Source organism: Oncorhynchus masou, chromosome 31 (assembly GCF_036934945.1).
Source record: "Oncorhynchus masou masou isolate Uvic2021 chromosome 31, UVic_Omas_1.1, whole genome shotgun sequence".
NCBI classification, from domain to species: domain Eukaryota; kingdom Metazoa; phylum Chordata; class Actinopteri; order Salmoniformes; family Salmonidae; genus Oncorhynchus; species Oncorhynchus masou.
Window position 1 is genome coordinate 85,781,552 of NC_088242.1, and position 21,147 is coordinate 85,802,698.

Sequence of the window (21,147 nt, forward strand, 5' to 3'; positions counted from 1 at the left end):
CCAAGCTTCCAGATTGTTTTGACCACACGAACTGGAGTATGTTCTGGTCAGCCTCAGAGAACAACATCGACCTATACGCTGACTCGGTGAGTGCATTTATAAAGGAGTGCATTGGAGATGTTGTACACACTGAGACTATTAAAACCTTCCCGAACCAGAAACCGTGGATGGATGGCGGCATTCGCACAAAACTGAAAGCGCGATCCACCCCATTGAACTATGGAAAGAGGTCTGGGAATATGTCTGAATATAAACAGTGTAGCTATTCCCTCCGCAAGGCAATCAAAGAAGCCAGTACAGGGTGGAGTCGTAATTCAATAGCTCAGACACGAGACGTTTGTGGCAGGGTCTACAGGAAATCCCGGACTACAAAAATAAATCCAGCCACGTCACGGACACCGACGTCACGCTTCCAGACAAACTAAACACCTTCTTTGCCCCGCTTTGAGGATAACACAGTGCCACAGTTGCGGCCCACAGACAAGGACTGGGCCACCCCCCCCCTTCTTCGTGGATGACATGAGTAAAACATTTAAACGTGTTAACCCCCGCAAGGCTGCTGGCCCAGACGGCATCCCTAACCGCGTCCTCAAAGCATGCGTAGATCAGCTGGCTGGTGTGTTTACGGACAATATTCAATCAATCCCTATCCCAGTCTGTTGTCCCCACATGCGTCAAGATGGCTACCATTGATCCTATACTCAAGAAGGAAAAGATAACTAAACTAAATGACTACCACCCCGTAGCACTCACTTCTGTCATCATGAAGTGCTTTGAGAGACTAGTCAAGGATCATATCACCTCCATCTTACCAGCCACCCTAGACCCACTTCAGTTTGCATACCACCCCAACAGGTCCACATACGAGGCAATCGCCATCACACTGCACACTACCCTATCCCATCTGGACAAAAGGAATACCTTTGTAAGAATGCTGTTCTTTGACTATAGCTCAGCATTCAACACCATAGTGCTCTCCAAGCTCATCATCAAGCTGGAGGCCCTGGGTCTCAACCTCGTCCTGTGCAATTGGATCCAGGTGGTGAAGGTAGGAAACAACATCTCCACTTCGCCAACCCTCAACACTGAGGCCCCACAAGGGTGCGTGCTCCCCCCCCCTACTCCCTGTTCACCCACAACTGCGTGGCCATGCACGACTCCAACTCAATCATCAAGTTTGCAGACGACACAACAGTAGTGGGCTTGATTACCAACAACGACGAGACAGCCTTCAGGGAGGAGGTGAGGGAACTCTGAGTGTGGTGTCAGGAAAACAACATCTCACTCAACATCAGCAAAACAAAGGAGATGATCGTGGACTTCAGAAAACAGCAAAGGGAGCACCCCCCTATCCACATTGAAGGGACAGCAGTGGAGAATGTGGAAAGTTTTAATTTCCTCAGCGTACACACCACAAACATACTGAAATGGTCCACTCACACAGACCGTGTGGTGACGAAAGCGCAACAGCGCCTCTTCAACCTCAGAAGGCTGAAGAAATGTGTCTTGTCACCCAAAACCCTGAAACATTTTTAGAAATGCACAATCGAGAGCATCCTGTCGGGCTGTATCACAGCCTGGTACGGCAACTGCACCGCCCTCAACCGCAAGACTCTCCAGAGGGTGGTGCTGTCTGCACAACGCATCACCAGGGGCAAACTACCTGCCCTCCATGACACCTACAGCCCCCGATATCACAGGAAGGCCAAAACGATCATCAAGAACATCAAACACCCGAGCCAAAGTCTGTTCACCCAGCTACCAAACAGAAGGCGAGGTCAGTACAGGTGCATCAAAGCTGGGACCGAGAGACTGAAAAACAGCTTCTTTCTCAAGGCCATCAGACTGCTAAACAGCAATACCTAACTCAGAGGCTGAGGCCTACATTGAGACCCAATCAAATCCACTTTAGTAAATTGATCACTAGTCACTTTATACAATGCACTCTAAATAATGCCACTTTAATAATGTTTACACATCGTACATTACTCATCACATGTATAAATGTGTAAATGTATATACTGTATTTTATACCATCTATTGCACCTTGCCTATGCCTCTCAGCCATCGCTTACCCATATACTTACATGTACATATTCTCATTCACCCCTTTTAGATTTGTGTGTATTAGGTAGCTGTTGGGGAATTTTTAGATTACTTGTTAGATATTACTGCACTGTCAGAACTAGAAGCACAAGCATTTCGCTACATTCGCATTAACATCTGATAACCATGTGTTTGTGACATAACATGTGATTTGATGACTTTGTATTGCTTTATATGAAATGAATGTTAAAAAAAACATTGCAGAATTTCAGAAATTCTCCTCCAAAATCAAGCATTTTTGTCCGGAGAAAACAAAATCCGGAGGGACTGCTATAGATGTTGTAAGGCTCTATACCTTCAGTGTAAAGTCTGTAACTTGGTTGTACTTGGAGGTTCAGTAGTGGTTCAGTTATGAGCCAGACTCTAGATGGAAGTTTATGGCAGTATATATAGGCTCACTGGAAAGTGCTGTACATTTAGGAGGGGTCAGTGGCCTTGTCAGACAGTAGGACAAACATGCTCGTCTCCCAAGTAGGGGAGCGCTAAAACCTTTAGCTGATACTCAGGGTTATAGCTGTAGGGAAATATATTTATCACCTCGCACATCATCTCAACTGGTTTTCTCTCATTCTGAATCCACAGGCGAGATGAAATTAGTTGGGTTACCAGTTATGATACAGTAAATTTGAAATGCTAATATGCATGATTTCAGATGTTTATTCTCTTTTCAAATGCTGCTCAAAGGGAAAACACTCACTCACATGATTGATTTTAAATAGCTGTTGTGATGTGCAAGCATTTTTGATTTCATGTAACAAAGTTGGTTTAAAGTTGAGAGCATTCACAAGAACCAGTCTGGTCATTTTGTGGACAGCTTCTGGTTTCACAAGCTCTTTCTTCTCATCTGTGGGAAAACAAAACATATGTGGAACCACTCCACAATGGGGAAAAAAAGATGAACACTTCTTAATTTCACCTCTAAATACTGATGATAAAGTACTTTAAAATATTCCTTTAATTGTTTCTACACTGCAAAAACACCAGTGTAAAATCAACTCCAAAAGAGTTGCATATGGTAACACTACCTCAAATAACATGGTCCCACTCCAGAGTGCAAAATTCCTGAGTTGATTCAACTTGAACTCGTGTTGATCCTGTTTAACTCTTTGCTTTCCTTTAACATCCAATGTTAGTTTCTGTTAACACTTACTGTAACAGTGTTGGAGTATATTACACTGGTGCCTTACTTGCATATTTCCCAATGTGACTTCACAGTGAATGTTAGAGTATAAACATTCATAACAGTTACTGAAAAGCATTTAGAAATACATTACACAGGTTTCCCTGTGTGGTCTTACCTTCTGCTGCTCCACCCAGGCGATATCTGTTTCCGGCATTGCTCTGCAGCTCCCAAGAAGTCCACCGCCATCAGGTCTGCATAGTAGAACTTCAGAGTAGAAGCTTAGAACTCCCACAGTAGAGTTTACAGCCAAGTTAATCTAACTCACTCTCCATAACATCACAGAAGTAGATGTATTCGATTATAACAAGCTTAGGGCTGTCATCAGGCAATTTGGTAACTATCGTGATTCCCTTCAAATTAGTTGAACTTTTTCAGTCCATCTGAAATGACAGACAGTTCAGAAATACTCACAGGGAGTAAGTTGAAAGTCTTCTCCCCATACAGACGGTTGGCAAGTTTCAGGAGGTAAGAGGCAGACTCTCTCCATTGAGTGTTTTAGAATCACTGTGCACATATTTGATCTTGATGAAATACAGGAGACAGTAATTGGAGAAGACAGTAATACCTTGAGCCATGTTTGAACTGAATGCATTCATGCTAGATACTGAATAGTTCTGAATAGTTCACCTAAATTACAGCATTAGTTAGATGATTCCTTAGCTTGAAATCCGTCCATGGGCCATGATAAACAATGAGAGAGAATGGGGTGTTTTGTCAGATCACCTGTGTGTGTGTGTGTGTGTGTGTGTGTGTGTGTGTGTGTGTGTGTGTGTGTGTGTGTGTGTGTGTGTGTGTGTGTGTGTGTGTGTGTGTGTGTGTGTGTGTGTGTTTGTGTGTGTGTACACCTGTTCCATCTGAGCAGCAGAGTTTTCTTCCTTTGGCATCCAGATGGGCCATGGCAAGAGCTGAACTAATGCTAGAGAAGCAGTTGTTCCTACTGGAGTTGGATAGGCCCAGAGGGGAGAGAAGCAGATGTTCATTCTGGCGTTGGATAGGCCCAGAGGGGAGAGAAGCAATGTTCCTACTGGAGTTGGATAGGCCCAGAGGGGAGAGAAGCAATGTTCCTACTGGCGTTGGATAGGCCCAGAGGGGAGAGAAGCAGATGTTCCTACTGGAGTTGGATAGGCCCAGAGGGGAGAGAAGCAGATGTTCCTACTGGAGTTGGATAGGCCCAGAGGGGAGAGAAGCAGATGTTCCTACTGGAGTTGGATAGGCCCAGAGGGGAGAGAAGCAGATGTTCCTACTGGAGTTGGATAGGCCCAGAGGGGAGAGAAGCAGATGTTCCTACTGGAGTTGGATAGGCCCAGAGGGGAGAGAAGCAGATGTTCCTACTGGAGTTGGATAGGCCCAGAGGGGAGAGAAGCAGATGTTCCTACTGGAGTTGGATAGGCCCAGAGGGGAGAGAAGCAATGTTCCTACTGGAGTTGGATAGGCCCAGGGGGGACAGAAGCAGATGTTCATTCTGGCGTTGGATAGGCCCAGAGGGGAGAGAAGCAGATGTTCCTACTGGATGTTCCTACTGGAGGTTGATAGGCCCGGAGGGGAGAGAAGCAGATGTTCCTACTGGAGTTGGATAGGCCCATAGGGGAGAGAAGCAGATGTTCCTATTGGAGTTTGATAGGCCCAGAGGGGAGAGAAGCAGATGTTCCTACTAGAGGTTGATAGGCCCAGAGGGGAGAGAAGCAGATGTTCCTACTGGAGGTTGATAGGCCCAGAGGGGAGAGAAGCAGATGTTCCTACTGGAGTAAGAAAGTCCAAAGCAAACACTATGTTTGAGCTACTGACAGTGGCTATGGCTGACTGGTGTTTTTAACAGGGTGGGTATATGAAATGACAATTATGATGCTAAAGCATTACAAAAAAATACTATTTATATAGCCAAGACACACCCATCTCAACTCTGGCATTTCTACTAGTCATAGCCTATGCAGAGTTCTCAGGACTAGCCTCAATTTTTCAGTTTTTGATTTGTTAAAAAAGTTTGAAATATCCAATAAATGTCATTCCACTTCATGATTGTGTCCCACTTGTTGTTGATTCTTCACAAAAAAATACAGTTTTATATCTTTATGTTTGAAGCCTGAAATGTGGCAAAAGGTCGCAAAGTTCAAGGGGGCCGGATACTTTCGCAAGTCACTGTATATATATATATATATATTGTGAAACAAGCATGTAATGTAAATAGGCTACAGTAGCCTATACTTCAGAGGGGAAGGTAGTCTCCACACACTAACACAGGCAAATATTGTAAGATATCAGGCAGACACTGGAAGTAGTTTCAGATTGTGCTGTGCTTCACGGAAACATGGCTCACTGGAGAGACGCTATCCGATGCGGTGCAGCCAACGGGTTTCTCCACGCATCGCGCCGACAGAAACAAACACTTTTCTGGTAAGAAGAGGGGTGGGGGTGTATGCCTTATGGCTAACGAGGCATGGTGCGATGAAAGAAACATACAGGAACTCAAATCCTTCTGTTCACCTGATTTAGAATTCCTCACAATCAAATATAGACCGCATTACCTACCAAGAGAATTCTCTTCGATTATAATCACAGCCGTATATATCCCCCCAAGCAGACACATCGATGGCTCTGAACGAACTTTATTTAACTCTTTGCAAACTGGAAACCATTTATCCGGAGGCTGCATTCATCGTTGTTGGGGATTTTAACAAGGCTAATCTGAAAACAAGACTCCCTAAATTTTATCAGCATATCGATTGCGCAACCAGGGCGGAAAAACCTTGGATCACTGTTACTCTAACTTCCGCGACGCATATAAGGCCCTGCCCCGCCCCCTTTCGGAAAAGCTGACCACAACTCCATTTTGCTGATACCTGCCTACAGACAAAAGCTAAAAAAAGAAGCTCCCACGCTGAGGTCTGTCCAACGCTGGTCCGACCAAGCTGACTCCACACTCCAAGACTGCTTCCATCACGTGGACTGGGACATGTTTCGTATTGCGTCAAATAACAACATTGACGAATACGCTGATTCGGTGTGCGAGTTCATTAGAACGTGCATTGAAGATGTCGTTCCCATAGCAACGATTAAAACATTCCCTAACCAGAAACCTTGGATTGATGGCAGCATTCGTGTGGAACTGAAAGCACGAACCACTGCTTTCAATCAGGGCAAGGTGTCTGGTAACATGACTGAATACAATCAATGCAGCTATTCCCTCCGTAAGGCTATCAAACAAGCTAAGCGTCAGTACAGAGACAAAGTAGAATCCCAATTCAACGGCTCAGACACAAGAGGCATGTGGCAGGGTCTACAGTCAATCACGGACTACAGGAAGAAATCCAGCCCAGTCACGGACCAGGATGTCTTGCTCCCAGGCAGACTAAATAACTTTTTTGCCCGCTTTGAGGACAATACAGTGCCACTGACACTGCTTGCAAAGGAAAAATGCGGTCTCTCCTTCACTGCAGCCGAGGTGAGTAAAACATTTAAACGTGTTAACCCTCGCAAGGCTGCAGGCCCAGACGGCATCCCCAGCCGCGCCCTCAGAGCATGCGCAGACCAGCTGGCTGGTGTGTTTACGGACATATTCAATCAATCCCTATACCAGTCTGCTGTTCCCACATGCTTCAAGAGGGCCACCATCGTTCCTGTTCCCAAGAAAGCTAAGGTAACTGAGCTAAACGACTACCGCCCCGTAGCACTCACTTCCGTCATCATGAAGTGCTTTGAGAGACTAGTCAAGGACCATATCACCTCCACCCTACCTGACTCCCTAGACCCACTCCAATTTGCTTACCGCTCAAATAGGTCCACAGACGATGCAATCTCAACCACACTGCACACTGCCCTAACCCATCTGGACAAGAGGAATACCTATGTGAGAATGCTGTTCATTGACTACAGCTCGGCATTCAACACCATAGTACCCTCCAAGCTCGTCATCAAGCTCGAGACCCTGGGTCTCGACCTCGCCCTGTGCAACTGGGTACTGGACTTCCTGACGGGCCGCCCCCAGGTGGTGAGGGTAGGTAACAACATCTCCTCCCCGCTGATCCTCAACACTGGGGCCCCACAAGGGTGCGTTCTGAGCCCTCTCCTGTACTCTCTGTTCACCCACGACTGCGTGGCCACGCACGCCTCCAACTCAATCATCAAGTTTGCGGACGACACAACAGTGGTAGGCTTGATTACCAACAACGACGAGACGGCCTACAGGGAGGAGGTGAGGGCCCTCGGAGTGTGGTGTCAGGAAAATAACCTCACACTCAACGTCAACAAAACTAAGGAGATGATTGTGGACTTCAGGAAACAGCAGAGGGAACACCCCCTATCCACATCGATGGAACAGTAGTGGAGAGAGTAGCAAGTTTTAAGTTCCTCGGCATACACATCACAGACAAACTGAATTGGTCCACTCACACAGACAGCATCGTGAAGAAGGCGCAGCAGCGCCTCTTCAACCTCAGGAGGCTGAAGAAATTCGGCTTGTCACCAAAAGCACTCACAAACTTCTACAGAGGCACAATCGAGAGCATCCTGGCGGGCTGTATCACCGCCTGGTACGGCAACTGCTCCGCCCTCAACCGTAAGGCTCTCCAGAGGGTAGTGAGGTCTGCACAACGCATCATCGGGGGCAAACTACCTGCCCTCCAGGACACCTACACCACCCGATGTTACAGGAAGGCCATAAAGATCATCGAGGACATCTACCACCCGAGCCACTGCCTGTTCACCCCGCTATCATCCAGAAGGCAAGGTCAGTACAGGTGCATCAAAGCTGGGACCGAGAGACTGAAAAACAGCTTCTATCTCAAGGCCATCAGACTGTTAAACAGCCACCACTAACATTGAGTGGCTGCTGCCTACACACTGACACTGACTCAACTCCAGCCACTTTAATAATGGGAATTGATGGGAAATGTTGTAAATATATCACTAGCCACTTTAAACAATGCTACCTTATATAATGTTACTTACCCTACATTATTCATCTCATATGCATACCTATATACTGTACTCTATATCATCGACTGCATCCTTATGTAATACATGTATCACTAGCCACTTTAACTATGCCACTTTGTTTACATACTCATCTCACATGTATATACTTTACATTTACATTTAAGTCATTTGGCAGACGCTCTTATCCAGAGCGACTTACAAATTGGTGAATTCACCTATGACATCCAGTGGAACAGCCACTTTACAATAGTGCATCTAAATCATTTAAGGGGGGGGGTGAGAAGGATTACTTTATCCTATCCTAGGTATTCCTTAAAGAGGTGGGGTTTCAGGTGGTGATTGACTCCGCTGTCCTGGCATCGTGAGGGAGTTTGTTCCACCATTGGGGGGCCAGAGCAGCGAACAGTTTTGACTGGGCTGAGCGGGAACTGTACTTCCTCAGTGGTAGGGAGGCGAGCAGGCCAGAGGTGGATGAACGCAGTGCCCTTGTTTGGGTGTAGGGCCTGATCAGAGCCTGGAGGTACTGCGGTGCTGTTCCCCTCACAGCTCCGTAGGCAAGCACCATGGTCTTGTAGCGGATGCGAGCTTCAACTGGAAGCCAGTGGAGAGAGCGGAGGAGCGGGGTGACGTGAGAGAACTTGGGAAGGTTGAACACCAGACGGGCTGCGGCGTTCTGGATGAGTTGTAGGAGTTTAATGGCCCAGGCAGGGAGCCCAGCCAACAGCGAGTTGCAGTAATCCAGACGGGAGATGACAAGTGCCTGGATTAGGAACTGCGCTGCTTCCTGTGTGAGGCAGGGTCGTACTCTGCGGATGTTGTAGAGCATGAACCTACAGGAACGGGCCACCGCCTTGATGTTAGTTGAGAACGACAGGGTGTTGTCCAGGATCACGCCAAGGTTTTTAGCGCTCTGGGAGGAGGACACAATGGAGTTGTCAACCGTGATGGCGAGATCATGGAACGGGCAGTCCTTCCCCGGGAGGAAGAGCAGCTCCGTCTTGCCGAGGTTCAGCTTGAGATGGTGATCCGTCATCCACACTGATATGTCTGCCAGACATGCAGAGATGCGATTCGCCACCTGGTCATCAGAAGGGGGAAAGGAGAAGATTAATTGTGTGTCGTCTGCATAGCAATGATAGGAGAGACCATGTGAGGTTATGACAGAGCCAAGTGACTTGGTATATACTGTACTCGATACCATCTACTGTATCTTGCCTATGCTGCTCTGTACCATCACTCACTCATATATCCTTATGTACATATTCTTTATCCCCTTACACTGTGTATAAAACAGTAGATTAGGAATTGTTAGTTAGATTACTTGTTGGTTATTACTGCATTGTCGGAACTAGAAGCACAAGCATTTCGCTACACTCGCATTAACATCTGCTAACCATGTGTATGTGACAAATAAAATTTGATTTGATGATTTGATTTAGATTGAGGGCTTTGCATAGGCGGTTTGTTGTATTTTTTTGCGGGACTGGAAAACAATGCCCAGAACATAAAATAACGTTATTAACCAGTTCTCATACTTTTTAAATAATGTCTCTGTTCCTGGAACAGTATAGTTCACTTTCATTCTTTGTTCCGTTTCTGTTTCTAGAAACGTTTATTTTCTGGTTTTTGGTTCTGTTCCCTGAACCGGTTCCAACCCCTGCCTCCACCTAATAATTATCATCAAGAAGTCGACAAGATTTCCAATGTAACATTACTTGGAGCCATCAACATGCTCACAGCCAGGTTTGATAAGTAAGTCAAAGCACTTGAGGACATTAACTCTCAAATTAAACAGAACACGTGGATGCAATCACGAATGCATCTAAGACTGTTCAATTCAATGCTGCTGAGATAAAAGAAAGCAAAACGAAAATTGCTTACCTGGAAAAGGACTCATTACTCCTGAAAGACAACGAGGTAAAAACCAAGGCCATAGAATTAGAGCATATAAATGTGAATGGAACCTCTGAATCAACAGGATGGAGGAAAATAATGAGGAGAACGCCAGAGACGAGGTAATCCGTCTCCTTGCTGAGATCGCACCCCACCTGTTAGGGAAGCTGGAGAACGTTGTCGGCTCCCATGCCTTGGATCCGTAGGAATGAAGACAAGAAGCAGCAAAAGATGATCATCCAGTTCTCCATGCGTCGGTACCAAGACGGGTTCTGGAGAATCCCAAAGCTGTCTTCTGTTTGTAAAGAAGATGGTTAAATCAAATTGTATTTGTCACAATCGCCGAATATAACTTTTTTAGACTTTCATGAAATGCTAGCTTTTGACCCCTTCCCAACAATGCAGAGTTTAAAAATAAAATAGTAACAAGATGGATAAAATACACAAATGGATCGACACTGAACAAAAATATAAACGCAACATGTACAGTGTTGGTCCCATGTTTCTTGAGCTGAAATAAAAGATTGTAGAAATGTTCCATATGCACAAAAAGCTTATTTCTCTAAGTTGTTGTGCACAAATGTGTTTACATCCCTGTTAGTGAGCATTTCTCTTTTGCCAAGATAATCCACATCACAAGTGTGGCATATCAAGTAACTGATTAAACAGAATTATCATTACACAGATCCTAGAAATGTGGACACTAAAAGGCCACTCTAAAATGTGCAGTTTTGTCATAACACAACACATACAGCAGTTGCCAGATAATTGAATGTTAATTTCTCTACCATAAACTGCCTCCAATGTAGTTTTAGAGAATTTGGCAGTACGGCCAATTGGCCTCACCACCGCAGACAATGTGTCTGGCGATGCGTGGGTGAGCAGATTGCTGATGTTCACTTTGTGAACCGAGTGCCTTATGGTGGCGGTGTGGTTATGGTATGGGAAGGTATAAACTACGGACAACAAACACAATTGCATTTTATTGATGACAATTTGAATGCACAGAGATTGCGTGACGAGATCCTGAGGCCCATTGTCGCGCCATTCATCTGCAGCCATCACCTCATGTTTCAGCATGATAATGTACAGCCCCATGTCGCAAGGATCTGTACACAATTCCTGATAGCTGAAAATGTCCCAGTTCTGCATACTCACCAGATGGGATACTCTGGATCGACAGCGTTTTCCAGTTCACGCCAATATCCAGCAACTTTTCACAACCATTGAAGAGGAGTGGACAACATTCCACAGGCCACAATAAACAGCCTGATCAACTCTAGGTGAAGATGTGTCACACTGTATGAGGCAAATGGTGGTCACACCAGATACTAACTGGTTTTCTGAGCCACACCACCTACTTAAAAAAAGAAGAAGTTATCTGTGACCAGATGCATATCTGCATTCCCAGTCATGTGAAATCCATTGATTAATACTAAAAAGTGTTAAACAAATTAAAATATATTTTAGATTCTTCAAAGTAGCCACCCTTTGCCTTGGTATTTGGTATTTTATTAGGATCCCTATTAGCGGTTGCAAAAGCAGCAGCTGCTCTTCCTGGGGTCCACACAAAACATGAAACTACATACATTTGTTTTAAGTCACACGTAGCCTACATATCAATGCATACACACAAGCTATCTAGGTCAAATAGAGGAGAGGTGTTGCTTTATCTGTTTTTTTTTAACCAGGTTTGCTGTTTATTTGAGCAATATGAGATGGAACAGAGTTGCATGCAATAATGGCTCTACAAAATACTGTACACTTTCTTGAATTTATTCTGGATTTGGGGACTGGGAAAAGACCCCTGGTGGCATGTCTGGTGGAGTAAGTGTGTGTCAGAGATGTGTGTAGGTTAACTATGAATACAATTTGGTATTTTCAACACGTTTCTTATAAAAAGAAGAGGTGATGCAGTCAGTCTATTCTCAACTCTTAGCCAAGAGAGACTGGCAAGCATAGTATTTATATCAGCACACTGATTGCAATGAATAGCAAAACGTGCAGCTCTGTTCTGCGCCAGCTGCAGCTTAACTAGGTATTTCCTTGCAGCACTGGACTGGACAATAACGAAGATTAGACTAAACTTGATGACAGCTTTGCACACGCTTGGCATTCTCTCAACCAGCTTCACCTGGAAGGGTTTTCCAACAGTCTTGAAGGAGTTCCCACATATGCTGAGCACTTGTTGGCTGCTTTCCCTTCACTCTGCGGTCCAACTCATCCCAAACCATCTCAATTGGGTTGAGGTCAAGGGGATTGTGTTGGCCAGGTCATCTGATGCAGCACTCCATCACTCTCCTTCTTGGTCAAATAGCCCTTACACAGCCTGGAGGTGTGTTGGGTCATTGTCCTGTTGAAAAACAAATGATAGTCCCACTAAGCGCAAATCCGATTGGATGGTGTATCGCTGCTGAATGCATTGGTCGCCATGCTGGTTAAGTATGCCTTGAATTGTAAATAAATCACCAGAAAAGCACCATCACACCTCCTCCTCCTCCATGCTTCACGGTGGGAACCACACATGCAAAGATCATCCGTTCACCTACTCTGCGTCTCACAAAGACATGGCGATTGGAACCAAAAATCTCACATCAGACCAAAGGACAGATTTTCACCGGTCTAATGTCCATTGCTCGTGTTTCTTTGCCAAAGCAAGTCTCCTCTTCTTATTGGTGTCCTTTTAGTAGTGGTTTCTTTGCAGCAATTCAACCATGAAAACCTGATTCACGCAGTCGCCACTGAACAGTTGATGTTGAGATGTGTCTGTTACTTGAACTCTGTGAAGCATTCATTTGGGCTGCAATCTGAGGTGCAGTTAACTCTAATGAACTTATCCTCTGCAGCAGAGTTAACTCTGGGACTTCCTTTCCTGTGGCGGTCCTCATGAGAGCCAGTTTCATCATAGCGCTTGATGTTTTTTTGCGATGGCACTGGAAGAAACTTTTGAAAGTTCTTGAAATTTTCTGCATGAATTTTCCGCTATCTTCTGTATAGCACCTCTGTATAGCTCTGTATAGCACCTCTACATTGTCACAACACAACTGATTGGCCATCAGACTGTTAAACAGCAACCACTAACATTGAGTGGCTGCTGCCAACACACTGACTCAACTCCAGCCACTTCAATAATGGGAATTGATGGGAAAGGATGTAAAATATATAACTAGCCACTTTAAACAATGCTACCTAATACAATGTTTACATACCCTACATTATTCATCTCATACGTATATACTGTACTCTATCATCTTCTGCATCCTTATGTAATACATGTATCACTAGCCACTTTAACTATGCCACTTTGTTTACATACTCATCTCATATGTATATACTGTACTCGATACCATCTACTGTATCTTGCCTATGCTGCTCTGCACCATCACTCATTCATATCTTTATGTACATATTCTTTATCCCCTTACACTGTGTATAAGATATTAGTTTTGGAATTGTTAGTTAGATTACTTGTTGGTTATTACTGCGTTGTCGGAACTGGAAGCACAAGCATTTCGCTACACTCGCATTAACATCTGCTAACCATGTGTATGTGACAAATAAAATTTGATTTGATTTTGAATTGGCTCAAATGCATTAAGAAGGAAAGAAATTCCACAAATTAACTTTTAACAAGGCACACCTTTTAATCAAAATGCATTCCAGGTGACTACCTCATGAAGCTGGTTGAGAGAATGCCAAGAGTGTGCAAAGCTGTCATCAAGGCAAATGGTGGCTATTTTGAAGAATCTCAAAAATAAAATATATTTTCATTTGTTTAACACTTTTTTGATTCCATATGTGTTATTTCCAAGTTGATGTCTTCACTATGCTTCTACAATGTAGAACATAGTAAAAATAAAGAAAAACCCTAGAATTAGTAGGTGTGTCCAAACTTTTGACTGGTACACACACATACACACAGTACCCGATCAATGTGCAGCACAGGACGTTGATGGCACCTTAATTGGGGAGGGTGTGCTCGTGGTAATGGCTGGAGTGGAATTTATGGAATGGTAGCAAATACATAAAACTAATGGTTTCCATGTGTTTGATGCCATTCCAGGAGCTTCATTCCAGCCATTATTATGAGCTGTCCTCCCCTGAGCAGTTTACACTGATGTGCAGAGGTACGAGGTATTTAAGGTAAATACACTACCTTTCAAAAGTTTGGGGTCACTTACAAATTTCCTTGTTTTTTGTTCATTTAAAATAACATCAAATTGATCAGAAATACAGTGTGGACATTGTTAATGTTGTAAATGACTATTGTAGCTGGAAATGGATGATTTTTTATGGATTATCTACATAGGCGTACAGAGGCCCATTATCAGCAACTAATCCAAGTTCATCATTTTAAAAGGCTAATTGATCAGTAGAAAACCCTTTTGCAATTATGTTAGCACAGCTGAAAACTGAGTATCAGCATTTGTGGGTTCGATTACAGGCTCAAAGAATCCGGCGTCGGTCTAGCAATGTAGTCTTAAAACGCATGGGGGCGTTGCGATTCCCCTGTGTTGTGGACATCGCCATTGAAATGCATGACATACGGCTAATGGATATTGTGAACGAGGCTTTAGGGGGTAAATTAATCGTAGTTTCAACATTTATACACATTTTTTTTTACTTTTCTCTCTCAACACTTTCTCCAGGGCCTTTTGATTACCTTGATCAACCTCTCATCTTGACCCTTCCCCCCCATTAAGTGGGAGTGACCACTGTTCCAACAGCACTGTCGCTTCTCAATTCTGCATTGGTGCGCTTTGGACTACACACTTGACACGCGCCTTTTCAGAAACGGATTGTCTATGCTGACTTTGCTTTCCTTGACATGTTGTGTTGACAGTGTTGGGACTAGTTAGCGAAGATGTGCTGAAGCCACCGGTAAACGATAGCTTGTTGACAGTTATTTTTAGTTCCCGTTCGCGCACGATGAAAGAGAAACGGACCGCGAAATCACCAGTGGTGCACGGTGACAAGTGAAGTGCAAGCAGCAGTCAACAGAGGTCCCTTTTGGAAGGAATCGTAGAACGATGAAGTCGAGGAGAGACAAACTGAACATCCCCTCTCTTACTTTGGAGTAAGTTGTATGTTTTTATATGGTGTATAATTTATGCATAAATGATCTACATAACTGAATAATTAAATGTTGTCGGGGAACCAGGGGAAATCACTTGAATAGTTAATTAAGTTACTTTACAAAGACGTCTTATGTGCTTTATACGAAAAGACAACAGGCTACAGTTGTGTTTGGACACACCTACTATGTATTTCTCAACTCTACCAGTTGCAACCAGTTTGTGGAACGCGCAGTATGGAACGCGCAGTATGGAACACGCAGACCCAAGAGTGTGTATCGAAACCCACTGCAGCTTGTAGACTACAGGAGTTTTGAACTTGCACTTGATTGTGTGATTATTGTGGTGTATAACTCGCAACATTAATTAATTGTTCTGTCTGTGATCTATATAAGCAATAAGGCCCGAGGACGTGTGGGATATGGCCAATAAACCACGCCTAAAGGCTGTTCTTAAGCATGGTGCAACTCGGAGTGCCTGGACACAGCCCTCCCGGGTGGCGCAGTGGTCTAAGGAACTGCATCTCAGTGCTAGAGGCATCACTACAGACACCCTGGTTCGAATCCAGGCTGTATCACAACCGGCCGTGATTGGGAGTCCCATACTGCGGCGAACAATTGGCCCAGCGTTGTCCGGGTTTGGCCGGTGTAGGCCGTAATTGTAAATAAGAATTTGTTCTTCATTGACTTGCCTGGTTAAAAAAAGGTTAAATAAAAATATAATAAAAAATATATAAAAAAAACATACTGTTGACATTTACAGTCGTGGCCAAAAGTTGAGAATGACGCACATTAATTTTCACAAAGTCTGATGCCTCCGTTTGTGTTATGGCAATTTTCATATACTCCAGAATGTTATGAGCGTGATCAGATGAATTGCAATTAATTGCAAAGTCCCTCTTTGCCATGTAAATGAACTGAATCCCCCAAAAACATTCCCACTGCATTTCAGCCCTGCCACAAATTGACCAGCGAACATCATGTTAGTGATTCTCTTGTTAACACAGGTGTGTGTTGACGAGGACAAGGCTGGAGATCACTCTGTAATGCTGATTGAGTTCGAATATCAGACTGGACGCTCCAAAACGAGGATGGTGCTTGGAATCAATGTTCTTCCTCTGTCAATCATGGTTACCTGCAAGGAAACACGTGCCGTCATCATTGCTTTGCACAAAAAGGGCTTCACAGGCAAGGATATTGCTACCAGTAAGATTGCACCTAAATCAACCAGTTATTGGATTATCAAGAACTTCAAGGAGAGCGGTTCAATTGTTGTGAAGAAGGCTTCAGGGTGCCCAAGAAAGTCCAGCAAGCGCCAGGACCGGCTCCTAAAGTTGATTCAGTTTCGGGATCGGGGCACCACCAGTACAGAGCTTGCTCAGGAATGGCTGCAGGCAGGTGTGAGTGCATCTGCACGCACAGTGAGAGGGTGGCCTTATGTCAAGAAGGGCAGCAAAGAAGCCACTTCTCTCCAGGAAAAACATCAGGGACAGACTGATATTCTGTAAAAAGTACAGAGATTGGACTGCTGAGGACTGGGGTAAAGTCATTTTCTCTGATGAATCCCCTGTCCGATTGTTTGGGGCATCCGGAAAAACGCTTGTCCGGAGAAGACAAGGTGAGTGCTACCATAAGTCTTGTCATGCCAACAGTAAAGCATCCTGAGTGTAACGATCTGGGTGTAGAAAACAACTACCCACAAAACCCATGTGGGCAAGAGCTACCTAAGTATGATTCTCAATCAGAGACCACTATAGACAGCTGTCCCTGATTGAGAACCATACCCGGCCAAAAACAAAGAAATACAAAAACATAGAATGCCCACCCTAGTCACACCCTGGCCTAACCAAAATAGAGAATAAATAGCCTCTCTGTGGCCAGGGCGTGACGCTGAGACCATTCATGTGTAGGGTTGCTTCTCAGCCAAGGGAGTGGGCTCACTCACAATTTTGCTTAAGAACACAGCCATGAATAAAGAAAGATACCTACCCATCCTCCAAGAGCAACTTCTCCCAACCACCCAGGAACAGTTTGGTGACGAACAATTCCTTTTCCAGCGTGATGGAGCACCTTGCCATAAGGCAAAAGTGATAACTAAGTGGCTCTGGGAACAAAACATCGATATTTTGTGTCCATGGCCAGGAAACTCCCCAGACCTTAATACCATTGAGAACTTGTGGTCAATCCTCGAGGCGGGTGGACAAACAAAAACCCACAAATTCTGACAAACTCCAAGCATTGATTATACAAGAATGGGCTGCCATCAGTGTCACCCTGAAGTTAATTGACAGCATGCCAGGGTGGATTGCAGAGGTCTTGAGAAAGAAGGGTCAGCACTGCAAATATTGAGTCTTTGAATCAACTTCATGTAGTTGTCAATAAAAGCCTTTGACACATGAAATGCTTGTAATTATACTTCACCATTCCATAGAAACATCTGACAAAAATATCTAAAGACACTGAAGCAGCAAACTTTGTGGAAATTAATATTTGTGTCATTCTCAAAACTTTTGGCCACGACTGTAGGTGTCACGCCATAGCCATAGAGAGGCTTTTATTCTCTATTTTGGTTAGGCCAGGGTGTGACTAGGGTGGCCATTCTAGTATCTTTATTTATGTGTTTTCTATTTCCTTGTTTTTGGCCGAGTGTGGTTCCCAATCAGAGGCAGCTGTCTATCGTTGTTTCTGATTGGGAATCATACTTAGGCAGCCTTTTTCCCACCTGTGTTTTGGGGGTAGTTATTTTTCTGTATAGTTTGCCTTACAGAACTGTTAGTTTTCTTCACTTTGTTATTTTTGTTCGAGTATTTTGATCAATAAAAATCATGAACACTTACAACGCTGCGCTTTGGTCCACTATTCCTTACGACGACAAAGCGTGACAGAACTACCCACCACCAAAGGACCAAACAGCGTGGCCAGGAGAAGCAGGGATCTTGGGCCCGGGAGAAGAGTGAGTGGAGGACCTCATGGACATGGGAAGAGGTTATGGCAGGGGACAAGACCCTGCCATGGAAACAGGCGGAAAAACAGCAAGGGAGGAACGGCGGCGATACCAGGAGTCACGGCAATGAGGCAAGCACGAGAGGCCCCCCCCCCCCCCGAAAAAAATGGGGTGGGGGGGAGGGCACAAGGGGAGAGTGGCAGAGTCAGGGTTTAGACCTGAGCCAACTCCTCGTGCTTACCATGGGGAGCGAGTGACCGGTCAAGCACCATGCTATCCGGTTCTACGCACCATGCCTTCAGTGCGCATCCACAGCCCGGGGCGCTCCGTGCAAGCTCTCCGCAGTGGCCGTGCTAGAGTGGGCATTCAGCCAGGTTGGATTGTGCCGGCTCAGCGTTCCTGGCCTCCGGTGCGTCTCTTCGGCCCAGGTTATCCTGCGCCAGCTCTACGCACGGTGACCCCAGTTCGCCAGCAAAGCCCAGTTTGGCCTGTTCCAGCTCCCCGCACTTGCCGGGCTAAGGGGGGTATCCAGCCAGGACGAGTTATGCCAGCTCGGCGCTCCAGACCTCCGGTGCGCCTCCACGGTCCAGTGTGTCCTGCGCTGGCTCTACGCACTATGCCTCCAGTGCGCCATCATAGCCCAGTGTGTCCTGTGCCAGCTCTCCACACTCACCGAGCTAAAGTGGCTATCCAGCCAGGACACGTTGTGGCAGCTCCACGTACCAGGCTTCCAGTATGTCTCCTCAGTCCGGTGAGACCTGTTCCGGCTCCACGTACAAAGCCTCCAGTGGTGATCCACGGCACGAAGCCTCCGGCGGTGATCCACGGCACGAAGCCTCCGGCGGCGATCCACGGCGGCGATCCACGGCCCGGAGCCTCCGGCGGCGATCCACGGCCCGGAGCCTCCGGCGGCGGTCCACGGTCCGGAGCCTCCGGCGACGGTCAGTGGTCTGGTTCGTACAGCGATGATCGGCGGCCCGGTTCCTCCAGTGAAGGTCCATGCACCAGGGCCAGCACCAAAGCGGAGGTATCTGCGGGTGGAGGGGGGGGGTCTACATCCCGCACCGGAGCCGCCGCCGTGTAGGGATACCCATCCGGACCCTCTCCTTTAGAGTCAGGTTTTGCGGCTGGAGTCCGCACCTTTGGGGGGGGATTATTTGCCCTCTTCTGAATTATTGTTAAAATGGTTTCAGATGTCACATAGCTTTGATTCAGGCCAGTGTCAAACATATGATGTGGTATTTATTATGACCAAAATCCCAATTTACATCGCTCACTCCCTACTCATTTTGAAAATATGCACCAATTTTTCAACTGCTTTATAGTAATTTGCCTTTAAATTGTATAACTTCGGTGAAACATTTTGGTTATCCTTCCCCAAGCTTCCCACATTAAGTTGGGTGAATTTTGGCCCATTCCTCCTGACAGAGCTGGTGTAACGGAGTCAGGTTTGTAGGCCTCCTTGCTCGCACACGCTTTTTCAGTTCTGCCCACAAATGTTCTATAGGATTGAGGTCAGGGCTTTGTGATGGCCACTCCAATACCTTGACTTTGTTGTCCTTACGCCATTTTGCCGCAACTTTGGAAGTATGCTTGGGGTCATTGTTCATTTGGAAGACCCATTTGCGACCAAGCTTTAACTTCCTGACTGATGACTTGAGATTTTGCTTCAATATATCCACAATTTTCCATCCTCATGATGCCATTTATATTGTGAAGTGCACCAGTCCCTCCTGCAGCATGCACCCCCGCAACATGATGCTGCCACCCCTGTGCTTCATGGATGGGATGGTGTTCTTCGGCTTGCAAGCCTCCCCCTTTTTCCTCCAAACATAACGATGGTCATTATGGCCAAATAGTTCTATTTTTGTTTAATCAGACCAGAGGACATTCCTCCAAAAAGTATGATCTTCGTCCCCATGTGCAGTTGCAAACCGTAGTCTGGCTTTTTTATGACAGTTTTGGAGCAGTGGCTTCTTCCTTGCTGAGTGCCCTTTCAGGTTATGTCAATATAGGACTCTTTTCACTGCGGATATAGATACAGGAGGGCGACTCTGGCAGCTCCGGACAGGAGGGCGACTCTGGAGGGAGGAGACGGAGAGACAGCCTGGTGCGTGGGGCTGCTACAGGGCCCACCAGGCTGGGGAGATCTACAGTAGGCCTGGTGCATGGAGGAGGCACCGGATGAACCGGGCTGTGGTGGAGCACAGGAGCTCTGGTGCGCAGCCTTGGCACCACTGCCCACATTCGCCCGGCACGGGCGGAGTGCAGACAGGGCGAACTGAACCCTCCCAGCGCCCCGGAGACACTCAGGTCTCTCGCCTGACTCCGCCAATCTCCCTGTGTGCCCCCACAAACATTTTTGGGGCGCCTCTCGTGCCTGCTGCGCTGCCTTGCCTCATATCGCCGCCTCTCCACTTTAGCTGCCTCCAGCTCTTCCTTGGGGCGGCGATATTCCCCAGCCTGTCTCCAGGGTCCCTGTCCGTCTAAAATCTCCTCCCATGTCCAGGAGTCCAGGAAACGCTGCTTGGGCTCTTTGTGGTGGGATCTTCTGTAACGGCTGTCGTCGGAAAGATGAGACCAAGGCGCAGTGTTCCTCGAGTAATGTCTTTTGTTTAACAACTAATAACAAAAATATATTAAAAAGATTGGGGTCAAACTGATTGTTACTGTTGGCCCTGTTGCTGTTTTCGATACTTTTAACACCCTACCCTTGTGAGGATCACGACACTGAGCCTTTTTTCTCAAATGTTTTATGAGATTTGAGAACATGTTAGGAGGGATCTTAGACCATTCCTCCAGTGGCCATCGAAGTCTCTGGACTTGAACCCCAATGAATTCCTGTGGTTTGAATTGAAGAGGGCAGTCCATAAGAGCAGACAAAGGATATTACGGATCTGAAAAGGTTATGTATGGAGGAATGGTCTAAGATGCCTCCCAATGTGTTCTCCAATCTCATAAAATACTTCAGAAAAAGGCTCAGTGTCGTTATCCTCGCAAGGGTAGGGTACTGGA

The 21,147-nt window shown here is 45.8% G+C and overlaps 1 protein-coding gene across 1 annotated transcript in view; it reads left to right on the forward strand.

Moving 5' to 3' along the window:
• The first annotated feature begins 14,701 nt into the window (after window positions 1-14,701).
• The window catches only part of LOC135524648 (microtubule-associated serine/threonine-protein kinase 3-like), a 50,587-nt gene continuing 44,141 nt past the window's right edge, over window positions 14,702-21,147 (forward strand). Inside the window, 1 exon segment of the mRNA XM_064952369.1 lies at window positions 14,702-15,191. Coding sequence (XP_064808441.1) covers window positions 15,145-15,191 — 47 coding nt within the window. The 5' untranslated portion in view covers window positions 14,702-15,144.